The sequence below is a fragment of the Dermacentor silvarum genome, chromosome 9 (assembly GCF_013339745.2).
Source record: "Dermacentor silvarum isolate Dsil-2018 chromosome 9, BIME_Dsil_1.4, whole genome shotgun sequence".
NCBI classification, from domain to species: Eukaryota; Metazoa; Arthropoda; class Arachnida; order Ixodida; family Ixodidae; genus Dermacentor; species Dermacentor silvarum.
In genome coordinates, this window is record NC_051162.1 from 3,070,985 (window position 1) to 3,084,823 (window position 13,839).

The 13,839-nt window shown below is 51.4% G+C and overlaps 1 protein-coding gene across 1 annotated transcript; it reads left to right on the forward strand.

Annotated features, from left to right (window-relative positions):
• Positions 1–6,352: 6,352 nt before the first annotated feature.
• Positions 6,353–7,304, forward strand: LOC125940232 (uncharacterized). Its single transcript, XM_049656056.1, has one exon. It carries the CDS (start codon positions 6,457–6,459, stop codon positions 7,297–7,299), a length of 843 nt encoding a protein of 280 aa, XP_049512013.1. The 5' UTR covers positions 6,353–6,456; the 3' UTR covers positions 7,300–7,304.
• Positions 7,305–13,839: the final 6,535 nt, after the last annotated feature.

Below are 13,839 nucleotides of genomic sequence, written 5' to 3' on the forward strand. Positions count from 1 at the left end.
GAACCTCTGGACGCAATTCTGAGGGTACCACCACGAGGAGGTAGTTGGCTCGGAGAGGCGAGAAGTTTGTTTTTAAGGGAATGTCGTTTTGCAAGAAAAACGACGCCAATCCTCGCCTGATCCCCTTGGGCACAATGACGGTCTTGCCTTCCAGGTAGTCTACAAGGCTCCTTAGTTCCGGGTCAGCTCACTGTTGTTGGGTCCCAAGAAATTGTCGTCATCCTGGTCGTCCTGTGGCGGCGGTTCGACGGGGGCACGAGACAAGCAGTCGGTGTCAGAGTGCTTTCGCCCTGACTTGTAAACGACGGTGATGTCGAATGCTTCAAGTCTCAGACTCCATCGTGCGAGGCGATCTGAAGGATCCTTCAAGTTAGCATCCAACACAAGGTGTGGTGGTCGCTCACAACTTTGAAGGGCCTGCCACAGAGGTAGGGGCGAAACTTTGATGTAGCCCAGATGATGGCGAGGCACTCCTTTTCGGGTGTGGAATAATTTATTTCCGGTTTCGAAAGCGACCAGCTAGCGTAACTTACAACCCTTTCTAGCCCGTCAGTCCTCTGCAGAAGCACGGCGCTGAGTTCTACGCTGGTTGCATCGGTGTGCACTTCGGTATCGGCGTTTTCGTCGAAATGTGCAAGTAGAGGCGGAGATTGCAGGCGTCGCTTCAGTTCTTCAAATGCTTCCACTTGCGGCGTCTCCCACTTGAACTCGACGTCGGCCTTCGTGAGGTACGTCAGTGGCTCAGCGATCCGTGAAAAATCCTTGACGAAGCGCCTGTAATAGGCGCGCAGTCCAAGGAATCTACTGACTGCCTTCGTGTCGGTGGGCGGAGGAAAGTCAGCGATGGCCGCACTTTTCTGTGGGTCAGGGCACCCTCCAGACTTGTTGATGACGTGGCCCAAAAACAAGAGCTCCTCGTATGCAAAGCGGCACTTTTCTGGCTTTAACGTGAGTCCGGAGGTCTTGATTACTTGAAGAACTGTTTGAAGGCGCCGGAGGTGTTCCTCGAAACTTGAGGCAAACACATGTAACGACGTCGTCCAAATAGACAAGGCAAGTCTGCCACTTCAAGCCTGCCAGTACATTATCCATGACGCGTTGGAAAGTCGCGGGTGCCGAGCAAAGACCAAACGGCATGACCTTGAACTCGAACAGTCCGTCTGGTGTTATAAATTCAGTCTTCTCCCAGTCCATCTCGTCGACTTCGACTTGCCAGTAGCCGGTTTTGAGGTCCATTGGCGAAAAAGTTTGCGCTGTAGATTCGATCCAAGGCGTCGTCAATACGTGGGAGAGGGTATACGTCTGTCTTTTGTGATTTTATTGAGGTGACGATAATCGACGCAGAAACTTAGCGTTAAATCCTTATTCTTTACTAACACCATGAGGCGGACTAGTCCGCCGGGAAGTGCGGACGCGCAAACATCGGCTCCCGTTTCCTCAAATGTTTTCGGTGGTAAAGTCCGCGAAAACCCTTGATTATTGTGCACCATTCAACGCAGTTTGTTGCGGTGATCAAGCCGATACCGGATTTATTTCGGTAGGTGCTTTTTGGAACTATTATACGACTTCGAACTTTTCGCGACGCCGTGCGGAGCTAACCCTAACGGGCTAAAACCGGTGACGAGTACGGGCTAGGCCTCGGCCTAACTCGGTGGTGGTGGGGCATCATGCCCGAAGTCGAGATGGTGGAGGGGGTAGAAATCACCCCCGAAGAATCAAGGTGCCCCGGCTGGACCACGGCAACGGGCAAGAATAAGAAGGCAAGGCAAGAGGCTCCCAAGTCGACGCCGAGCCCGGTAAAGCAGGGAGGCGGCAGGGGCGGCCACCGCACGGCAGCCCCGCGGAACGCGCTGAGGAAACTGGCCGCCGCCTCAAGGCTCCCGAACCTGCCTCGGGACCATATTCGAGTCATCGTTAGGCCACGGGGTGGCCTCGACGTGAAAAAGATCAGCACCATTAGGGTGGCACAAGCGCTGGCTATGGCGGCGGCGCTTTCCCCCGACGAGGTAGGCGAAGACATCGTCTGCCCTAACAACGTGCAAAACATCTACGTTGTCTCAACACCAGAATAAAGGAATGCGCGTGCTTACGCGATAGTTCAACAGATCCGCCTGCGCGAAGGGGTCTTTGATGTGGCCGCGTACATGGCCGCCTCAGACAATACGTGCAAGGGTGTTGTGAGGGGAGTCGACGCCGAGTTCAACGACGCTCAGCTGCACTCAATGATTGTAAACCACCGGAACCCCACCGCATTGGAGGTGCGTCGCATCAAGACCACCGCCACGGTTATCGTCCTATTCGACGGACTGAGGGTGCCGAACTTTGTCATGTGCGGCGCGGGCATGCTGCCCTGCGCTCTATACAAAAGGCAAGTGGATGTGTGCTACGGTTGTGGGGAACTGGGCCACAGGGCCGATGTATGTCCGACCCCAAGTGTGAAGAAGTGCAGGGGATGCGGAGCAGCGTCCCCCTCCGAAGACCACCAGTGTGAGGCGAGATGCGGCATATGCGGGGGCCCTCACCCAACGGCTGACCGTAAGTGCGAGCATCACTTCCAAACGCCATATGTCGTTAGGCAGAGACGCCGAAGACGCCGGCGGAAGAAAACTGCCGCCGCCAAGAAGGGCGCCAACGCGGCATACGAGGAGAGCCAGGCACTGACGTCAGCGCTAAGGAAGAGGAGTTCTTCGAGGGGGCGCTCCCGCTCTAGAGGGCGCTCCCGCTCGCGGGGGCGCTCCGTGCAAGGAGGGCGTAGAGAGCCTACATACGGGACTTCCGTCTAGAGTGGTGTCAGCCTTTGACACACCACATGCCGCCGGCCGCCAAAACACATAGTTGCCCGAGAGAGACGCAGCGCCATCTTGGTCCCCACACCAGTTTGCTCTGTGCTTGCCGCCGTGAGCCGTGCAGCGGAATCGCGTTTAATCCTCGTCTAGGCAGCGTCGAAGGCTGTGGAAACGTGTTAAATGCGGTCAGCGAAGCCTGAGGAGCAAAAATGGCTGGTTGTTGCGTACCTCTGTGCACTAACCACTGCAGGAAGGGCGTGCGAATGTTTCGCTTCCCAACTAGCCCGAGCCGAAGAAAACGCTGGCTCGCGCAAGTGAAGCGAGACTGCTGGGAGCCCACCACCGCTTCACGTGTTTGCTATGTGAGTACTGTCTGTTTTCCTCGTTGTTTTTCTTTCGCTGTAGAATAAGCTTTATGAATTTGACCGTCTCAACGTATCCAGATAATCGAACGTGTCGTTTCTGGGATTATGTGTCGCGAGTAGGAAGATCAGCTGTAGCTTCAAGAGCTTTTTCACCTGGATGTGTTGTCCATGCTCGCGCCGGCTTTCCACGGGCGTGAAATTGAGCCGCGTGGTGCTGATCACAAATGTGTCTCGACTGAGAGGCTAGGCGACTAGTCGACGTGGTGCTTTATCCTGTTGTAACAGCGAGTAGCGAGGATCACTCGAGCACGCGGTTGTCGATAAGATATGTGCAGCCCGCGCTCTTTTTAAGACGCGTAAATTGACGTGTCTTCTTTGACGTCGAGTCACCGCTTCCATCCCGACAAAATATTTACACTACTGAACGGAACTTCAAGGCAAAAGCCCTGAGTTGGTAGTTCAATGAGCGTTTGAAGCTGCATCGGCACTTTTACTATTGGTGTGCTGTTGCATCTATTTTGTGCACAGAATGATCAAGCTACGAATGCATAATGAGAGAACACGTTTGAGGACGGACTTCAGAGGCAAATGTGCACATATAGTTTTTATCAGTTGTGAACTACATTACAATGAACAGTCGAGCGCCCGCTTCGCGAACTTGTACGGCTGAAAGATTTTCCTTCTAATGCGTCTTGCGTGCAGCCCCGTTCGGAACGTTCACGTGAATGCACTTACTTAATTATGCTAACGGCCGTGTGGTGACATTTATTGCAGGCTCATTTCGAAGATTCAAGCTTCGAACAGAAAAGGCAAGATGGCTTGAAGAAATTGAGGCCAGATGCCGTTCCAACAGTTTTTGCTTTACGAGGTAAGTACGAAGTGAAGATTACGCTACGTTTTGTATAAGACTCGTTGAATAATGCGACATTGGATAGGATGTATCTCCCTTGTCTATATTTGTTTTTATTGTTTTCAATTGTGCTGTTATTTGACACACGATGGCCTTAAACATGCGAGTTTGCTTCTGATGGAGTCATTTGCGCTGTACGTGAGTGCAGATAAGACTGTGTGGTCTTTCTTTTTTGTATTTTGCTATGTATGGTATACTACTGTTATTTGAATCATGAAGCCGTATTGTGAGTGATCATTTGCTTTTACTGCCTGTCGATGTTGCTTGTATATAGAGGCATGAAATTCACCCATAATTGGTCATATAAATTGAGTGCATCCGTTTCAGTGAAGCCTTAACAGAACTTGTTGTTGGGCTACGGCTTTGCCACTACTGCCTAGAGAAATTTTAGAGGCGTACCAAATTAGAAAGAAAGGTAGCGCCTGTATAAGTGATACGTCTGTTGTATTGCGCGGTAAAGAATTGCAGTGCTTAGATATGATGCATTAACCAGTATGATTGGTGATATGCATGGCTGCGATCGTGATGTGCTGTGCGCTTGCGCAAATTTACTTTGCTGTATACATTAAGGGAGGTGAATCAAGATAAATATTAGTTTAGAGTGGCGCTTGTCTTGTGTACTGTGTGTTCTTCTGTGTCGTCATTTTTTATTACACTAACCTGTTTTCATCGTCAGTGAACCATGGTTGAAGATTTTTTTTCGTAAATATGGGCTTGGCAGATTTGGTACTTATGCTACTTCATTCTAAATGCTAACAGCCTATGCACATATTACTGTTTATTCCAGCCGCCCCCAAACATCGGAAGCCACCAAAGAAGCGCAGCTGTCCTGTGCAGCCTTCCTGCGATACCACCCCTGCAACTTCCCCGGAGCCACACCAGCCTTTAGATAGCGATTCGACTAAGATGGATGACAGTGCTCCAGTGCCAACCTTAGTTGTAGAAGAAGAATCTTGTCATGCCGGAAATGAAAACGCTCATGAATTGACATCTGCGATGGCACCGTGCTTGTTCCCACAGCACCCCAATGGCATTCCTGTTCCAAACAGCACGAACAGTGTTGGTCAGTCACGCGATGTCAGCGCCACACATCAACCATTTGGAGGCAATGCAGGCTGATCTTCGGTGACCATCGGGCAAGAAAATGCAGAGTTACGCAAGAAAACTAGTGATCTCACTCGCAAGTACATAAACTTGCAGAGGGTTCACGATAAAACAAGGTTGAAGCTACAGAGCCTGAGAAAAAAAATGTCCTCACTTGAAAAAGAAGTGTGCGCACTGAAATCGGCATCATTTCTCAATGAAGACCAAGTGAAATCTTTGACAATTAAATCAACGAAGGGCCATAAGTGGTCTGAAAACACCATACGAGTGGCACTTCAGATAAAACATGCGTGTGGCACAACAGGCTACGAAATGCTGAGATCTTTGTCGTACCCGATTCCGAGCAACAGGACCTTGATCCGAAGGCTTCAAAACATTCGCTTCCTGCCTGGCATTCTCCATGAAGTGTTTAATGTTTTAAAGCACAAGGTAGAGGCAATGGAAGATATTGAAAAGGACTAAGTCAGGGCTTTGATCACGATCGGTCCCTTGATTGCCTTTTCGGTGGCACTACATTGCCTGAAGCGACTGCAGATGTTGCTAACCACGCCCTTGTATTCATGGTTGGAGGACTGAACACACGGTGCAAACAAGTAATTGCATATCATTTCACTGCACGCTCAGTTGATGGGAAAGCTCTGAAGGACCTCGTCTTCAATTTGATTGAACTTTGTTTCAGCATCACACTAAGAGTGCTTGTTGTTACAAGTGATATGGGAGCTGCCAACCGTGCAGTCTGGCGCCTTCTTGGCTTCTCAAGCCATAGGCACTCTGAGACTGTGTGCTCTGTTTCACACCCACACCTTGAAGGTAGGCAGCTATATTTTATGGCTGATCCAGCCCACGTCCTGAAGAATATTCGTGCTCAACTGCTCCGTGTGAAGACATTCACTCTAGGAGAAGCAACTATACGTGAGCACAAGCTTACAGCAGGAACTGTGAACATAGACCATGTCGAAGCTGTTCTCACACATGACAGAGACAAGGAGCTCAAGATTGCCAGCAGACTCTCCGACGTCCACATCAGCCTTGGACACTTCACGACAATGAAAGTGAACATTGCTGTTCAAATGTTCCGTGAGGCTCCACCGGCTATACGTTATCTGTTAAGCAAGGAATCTTACCTCCTGAAGCGGAGGCGACGGCGTGGTTTTTTGAGCTTGTCAGTAGGTGATACACCTTGATGTCGTCACGGCATCCAGTTGTTGCTTTGAGCAATTTCGATCTTTCCAAACACAAGGAAGCAACTGAACTCCTTGGACTAGCTTGTGCCACCTTCTGTGGACTAAATATGGGACTTACTGCACACTGGAAGCCGTCACAAGCTGGCCTTTTGGTGTCAACTACTGTTGTCCTGCGTCTTTCTCATGAGCTTCTGAACAAGCTCAATTACAAGTACTTGCTAACTGGTAGATTGTCACAGGATTGTCTCGAAAACATCTTTTCTGTATTGAGGCTCAGAAAACCTGTGCCGAGCGCATATGATGTCAAGTGTGCCTTAAAGCTTATCTGCGTTGGCCAGTTTGTAAACACACCGACTTCATCTAGCTATGGTGTTGATGACAACAGCACGCATCTGGCTGACCTTCTTGACCCCAGTTTCAAACAGGATCAAGTGGAAGGTCAGGAGCCCGAGGAGCTTGAGAACTTGTTTGTTTATGCACTTACCACAGAAGAGTGCGATATCCTTGCGTACTTGGGAGGCTTTTTGCTGAAGTCAGTCATCGGTTTTCTTGGAGAGTGCAAAGACTGTGAAAGAGCCCTGGTTGGCGATGCAACAGGCCAGTACAATGCTCTTATACAGCTGAAAGAGTATGTCAAGAATAGCGGAAAGCTCATCCAGCCAAGCCAAACAGTGATGCAAGTTTTAATCGAATGTGAGGAAAACTTTAAGACTTTCGCAAACATGAATGAGATCCTGACTCTCAAAGCTCCATTTACAGGTATCCTGAGTGCCTTGCGGAAGTCTGTGGCTATGAGATTAGGGTGTTGTGATGCGCATGAATCAAGGGCATGCAAAATGCTCCTTGAGAAGTATGTGAGGACAAGACTTAAGATTCATCTCCGACAGCAGCATGCGCAGAGGGTGAACGGACAGTCCAGAAAAACCTGTGCCGCTGCTAATCTTATCTGAGCCGTGTGTGGCGTCTCAGTGGTTAATTTAATGCTGCTGTGGTTGTGTGATGTGTTTGCAGAAGTGTTCGACGTGTGCCTCTGGATGTCTCTTTAACGCCTCGAGCAGGTGGGGCATTCACTAAAATGTTTCGCACCAAAGCTCTTTGTTCATTGTTTAGTGTACTGAAAAACAGCATGCTTCCATGCGTTCTAGCTGCTAATATTGATTTTACCTGAATGCAGCATCACTAGTATCAGATTAACTTTCTTTAATGCTTGTCTTTTTCGTATGGCTGTAACATATTTTGTTGACAGATATCATTGGCAGTCTTGATTTCAGTGATGTGTTGTATCCTGCGACTGCACAGTTGCGCTGAGAAAATATGTGAGAATACTTCCAAGGCGTATTGCTATTGCATAATCAGAAAGTGACTATGTGCACCAGAATTTAATGGCGCAAGAATGTAGGTTTGTATTGAAGCTATGTGGTATTGTGTGCTCCGTTTGGTACAGTGGCAGTGAAAGTTTGCATAACCGTGGTCTCCTGTGACGTCTTTACTTGAATTTATATTCTTTGAACTGGCATGAACTTTTTGGCTTTATTACTGTTTGACTCATGTTTTGGTGCTTGCTATGCGACATTTATTATGCACATATGTTGTTTATTCAAAGCAACTAATCTCTTCGTATTCATTTTCGCCAAAGAAAGATGGCACATAGTTTTTGTTGATTAAATGAATGCTGTGTAGCTCCTTCAAAGAAATCCTCTGCAACACGCACCCCTTTCGTGTAATTTTGTTGCATTGCAAGTGTATGGGAAGACGCTGAAGAGTTGGAATTAATCAATGGAACATTCGTGGTGCCTCCACGCAACATGTAAAAAATATTGCGGCTTTATTAAGACAGTCTGCACTCGGGTGGCCATGATGGCTTATGGGCGACTCACTGCACGATTCAGAAACATTTCACTTCGAAGAACATGAAAGCTGTTGCGGAGGATTATGTGAGGACCTGTCACAATTTTCATGCTATTCGTGCCAAGTTCCACCCAAAATGAAACCAGACGGTCATTCCTTGATGTTCAGATGTGCCCTTCGAAGTTGTCAATCTCGATTTTCTCTCAACTCAAGAAGAATCCAGAGGGTGTGCACCGGACTCGGTCTTTTATGGTGGCTTTTTACCAGTGAACATGTATGGCGGTGGCAAAAACCGGATAATGTGAACAGTGTCATAATATTAATGGAAAGAGAGACATTTAGACAAACCAGGTGATTGTTTCTGATAATGTACCTGCATTCCACAGTGAGAGCAACCGACGGCACGCAGGAAAGCATACCACCCTGAAAAGCATGCCTTAGCGGAGCTCCTCATCCGTGACTTCAATACCTTCATTTATGTGTACCCCGCATTTCGTGGAGGATGCAAGTGCACCCTTGAACCAGTGGTGAGACATCACATTCAATCTCACACGGCTGGACTTGGCCATAGTCCTATGTTTGCTGCCCTTCAAAAGACGCCATGACTGCCAGTAGATTACGAAGGTACATGGAGCACTGGTTTGGTTAAGGTGGCTTCTCTGTGAGAAGTGGTAGGGATTGTGTGCTTGCCTGTAACGCTATAAATGTTACCTTATGGATGCTACAAGTTCCTTTAGAATGTTTAATGTTTGTTTCACTGTAGGTTTTTGAAACATTCTTATAGGATGCAGCCTGTCTCCTGTTTTAGTATCACTTTAGTTGAGATGCAGACTATTTGCAAAGTGTTTTCCGAGGCTGATCATGTAACCCAATAAATATGCTTGTTCACATGTGCACGTATTTGTTTCCATTACTGAACTCACCCAGAGGAAACTCACTTGGTGGTATGTTTCTGAATGACTGTTTAATGTACTGGGCTTGGCAATAGTTTCATTTGCCGAGAAATCTAGTTACCAAGGTCAAAACAAAAAAACTGTTGTGGCTGGTGGTGGATGCAGGATGAAACTTTTTTTTGTGCAGCATTGCAACGTATAGCGTACACAGCTTTAAAGCACAACCAACTACTGCAGGAGTTTCACAAAAACAAATAATCTCACTATTCACTAACGCATTCACAATATAATACAGTATTAGAATCAACAAAAAGGCTTTAGCTTTCGCATCATACGGAACGTATAATTCAAAAGTATGGCTCCGTGATTTTTAATTCATATTTTAATAAACATTTCTACAAGCAGATGGACTGAAATTCTTGCACTAGGCTCTCTGTTTTTCTGTGGAGTACGCCGTATCACGCGTTACATAGCGCACCCTTTCGTTAATTAACCTAAAAATGCTCGCTCAGTAACAATTATTTACATTCGACACGAAATAGTGCTCGTGGGACAACCCTCAAAAGACGAAAAGGTGCTCGCAACCTTCGCAGTCGGCGCTTCACGATGCTCGGGGCTGACATTGGGGACCAACATGGCGGCCCGTCAAAATTTGGGGGCTGTTTTAGGCAACACTGGTTCGAGATGTCACCACCCTAAAGCGGGCCGCGTATGTAGGCTCCCTAGGAGGGCGCTCTCAGTCTAGGGGCCGCTCCAAGTCTAAGGCGCGCATCCCAGTAGGTTCCACCTGGGCCGACAAAGTGAAACAGACGAAGCCGACGGGCCAGACGAAACATGCCGCCGCACAGGCAAACGAGCGGGCGCACGATCCCAGGATCGCGCAGTTGATGAATGAAAACGCCAGTCTCAAGGAGGAAATCTAGAGAATGAAGGCCGACTTCGAGGCATTCCGAAACGCCAGCGCTGTCCAAGCGGCCGCGGCAAGGCAACCTTCTGCGGAAGAAGGAGCCACAGCAAGGGCGGCCAAGCGCAGAGCCACCTCCTCCCAGGGTACGGTTGAGGACGTGAGCACGGCAGAGGCTGCCATGCAGAGGTCCTTGGACCGCATGCATAAATCCTTTACCGAGCTGGTACAGAGCAACCAGACCCTTCTATTCAGAGTACAACTGCTCGAGAACGAGCTTGCCAAGCGCTGTGACGTACACTACGGCGACGCCGCCAGGCCGGAGGCGATGTCCAGTGAAATGCTAGAAAACAACCAGCAGTTGCGGGCTGACGAGCAAGATGGCATGCCAGCCCACCTCCGATCCAACAAGCCCAACCATGGCGAGACCGGACAGTAAGCTCATCGTGTGGCAGTGGAACTGCGCCAGTTTCCGGAGGCGCAGGCCTCAACTGGTGCAGTTCATCAAGACCCGGGAGCCGCAAGAGAGGCCCCACGTCATTTTGCTACAAGAAACGGGAATGGAAACAATTACCCTCCCGGGGTACCGAGCCGTCTCCTCGTTAGCGGAGAACGGGCATGGAATCGCGACACTCATTGCAAAGAAGTGTGCCTTCCAGGAGCACGATCTGCGCCTTGGCAACACCAAGCTGGAAGCGTCACTCGTCGAGATCATACCCAACAGCTGGCTCAAGAACAGCGTCTACGTTATGAATGTGTACTGCTCTCCTAGGGACAACCGGCAGACCTTCTACAGCCACAGGCGTCGTCCAAGGCGAGAGAGACGCCGCTCGTTATGGCCGGTGATTTCAACGCGCCGCACGAAGCCTGGGGCTACGTGAGAAGCATTCCCAAAGGCTGCAGACTCATGCAGGCAGTAACAGACAGCTCCCTAGAACTGATCACCGACCCCCATTACCCCACGCGCATGGGAAACTCGATATCGAGAGACACCACCCCGGACCTGGCCTTCGTCAAGAACGCGCCGAGAGCGGAGTGGCATAACTTACAAGAGAACCTAGGCAGTGACCACTACATCGTGGAAATCTCCCTACCGGTCTGCGCGGCCCCGCAGAGGGCCTTCAAAATAGTGGACTGGGACGCCTTCCGCAAGAGAAGGAAGGACGACAACGAAGAATACGAGACCTTCGCGGATCTCGTAGCGAAGCTCAAGAAGGACGTGGCTGCAGTCACCAAGACCGTCGAAACGGACCTAAAGCTCGACCGCATGGACGCTCGATTCGCGCACCTGGTCGAAGCCAAGAATTCCCTCACGGCCAGATGGAAGACGCAGAAGCTGAATCGAAACCTCCGGAAGAGGATCGCGGCCCTCAACCGCGAGATCGAATCGCACTGCAAGGAGCTCGGCCAGCAGCAATGGAACGAAATCTGCGCGTCGGTCGACGGACAGATGCGCGCGGGAGGCAAGTGGAACCTCCTCAAGCAGTTACTGGACGACACACAGTCCAAGATAAACCACACTCTGGCCATCGACAGGCTGGTTCACAAGCTCAGTAGCGAAGGCGCATCTACGAACGAAGTGATGGACGAAGTCGCGCGTCGCTACCTCCCCATCGGGCAGTCCGGGTCGGAAGATTACCCGGCCTACGGCGGCAAAGCAGACGAGGACCTCGACGCCCCCTTCTCTGTCTCGGAAGTCAGAGAGGTCCTTCAAGGCCTCAACGGAAGATCGGCTCCCGGGCCGGATGGAATTTCGAACAGACTCCTCCGAAATCTGGACGACGACTCGATCGAACTGCTCACCAATGAAATCAACGAGGCCTGGGCGGCCGGCACCGTACCGGATGCCTGGAAGGAAGCCACAGTGATCTTAATTCCGAAGCCAGGCAAGACACCGGCCATAGACAGTCTGCGACCCATTTCGCTCACGTCCTGCGTGGGCAAGGTGGCGGAGCATGTCATCCACAACAGAATATCGAGGTATGTCGAGGAACGACAGCTCCTCCCGCCGAACATGGTCGGTTTCAGACCCTCGCTGTCCACTCAAGAGGTCATGCTACTGATCAAGAGGCAGATAGTCGACGTGGTCACGAGAGACGTCCGAGGCATCCTGGCGCTGAACCTCGCGAAGGCTTTCGACACCGTCAAACACAAGCACGTCCTCGACTCTGTGTCGAGTTTGAACCTCGGCGAACGCTTTCACGCGTACATCAGCTCTTTCCTCAGGGATCGTAAGGCCACGATCAAGTTGGGCGAGATCAAGTCGGACGGATACGCGCTGGGAGCCCGCGGCACGCCTCAGGCTGCGGTGCTATCCCCACTACTCTTCAACATCGCCATGAGAGACCTATCGGTCCGACTCAACCGAATCGGGGGCGTCAATCTCAATCATGCTCTCTACGCGGACGACATCACCATCTGGTGCGGGGGCGGGTCGGACGCAGCGGTGGAGCAGGCTCTGCAAGAGGCCCTGGACGTCACGGAAAAATTCCTCGAGGGCACGGGACTGGTCCTCTCGCCGACCAAGTCGGAGCTCTTGCTGTACCGGCCCGACAGAAAGGGCCGCAAGTTCGACATGCCGCTGGATCAAGTACCGATCGATCTCAGAACGAAGACGGGTCAGCGCATCCCGAGGGTTGATTATCTCAGGGTGCTCGGACTGGTCATCAACGCAAAGGGCAGCAACGTGCAAACAATCGCGCGCCTGAGGGCGAAGACGGAAAGCATGCTCAGACTCGTTTCACGAGTGACGAGCCGGAGGGGTGGCATCAGCGAAGCCAACCTCCTAAGGATCTACCACGCCTTCCTCATGAGCCATATCAACTACGTGGCTTCCGCACTAAACTGGTCGCGGTCTGAGGAAAACAAGATTGACGCACTCATCAGGAAGAGCATTAAACGAGTGCTCGGTATCCCTGTGACGACCAGCACGGATAAGTTGATGCAGCTCGGGGTCCACAACACCCTGAGCGAAATCGAAGAAGCACAGAAAACGGCACAGATCGTTCGCCTGTCTGCCAGCAAGTCCGGCCGCCGAATACTCGAGATGGCGGGCCTCACCGCCATGGCCGCGGAGTCGTGCGCCGTCCCACTCCAACAGGAAGAAAGGGACGCCTTAGAGTCTCCACATTCCCGAGGAACGTTCACCCACAACACAACGAGGCCAGCGCGCAGCCAGGGCCCCAGCACTCATCAAGACTGCCCTGCAGAACCCAGAGCTCGCGTCCTTTGTCGACGCGGCGCAGTATCCCATATCAAACTCGTACGCGGCCACGGTGGTTGACCCCCAGGGCAAAATCCTGAACGCAGCGTCCATTCAACACTCGACGGCGTCCGTCGCAGAGCAAGTCGCAGTGGCGCTGGCTCTGTGCGATCCCGGGCGCACCCAGATCTTCACAGACTCCAGGTCGGCAGCGATGGCCTTTCTCGCCGGCTCGGTCTCGGCCGAGGCTGCGGCGGTGGTTAGGACCCGCAAGCCAGGCACGGTCCGTCACGTCATCACTTGGTTCCCGGCTCACATGGGCCGGAACGTCTCTCCCGGCTCGATCAACCCCAATGAGCTGGCCCACGACCAGGCGCGAGGTCTCGTCAACCGCGCCGGTCTGAGGGGCCCGGCTTTGCAGGGGATCGACCGGACCACGGACCTGCTGCTTACTTTTCACGACATCACGGCTCACTACCAGCTGGGACGCAGGCAGTTCCCGGCTCCTCACCCGAAGCTCGGCAGACCCCAGGCCTCGGTGTTCAGACGGGCTCATTTCCGTCTCGATCTAGGCTGAGCCACTACGCTCCGGGTGTGGATCCCCGCTGCGCCGACTGCGGCGAGGAAAGGTCGACCTTTAATC

Bases quoted from the DNA above. Each gene is read 5' to 3' on its own strand.
- LOC125940232 (XM_049656056.1), top strand. From the start codon at position 6,457: ATGGGACTTACTGCACACTGGAAGCCGTCACAAGCTGGCCTTTTGGTG.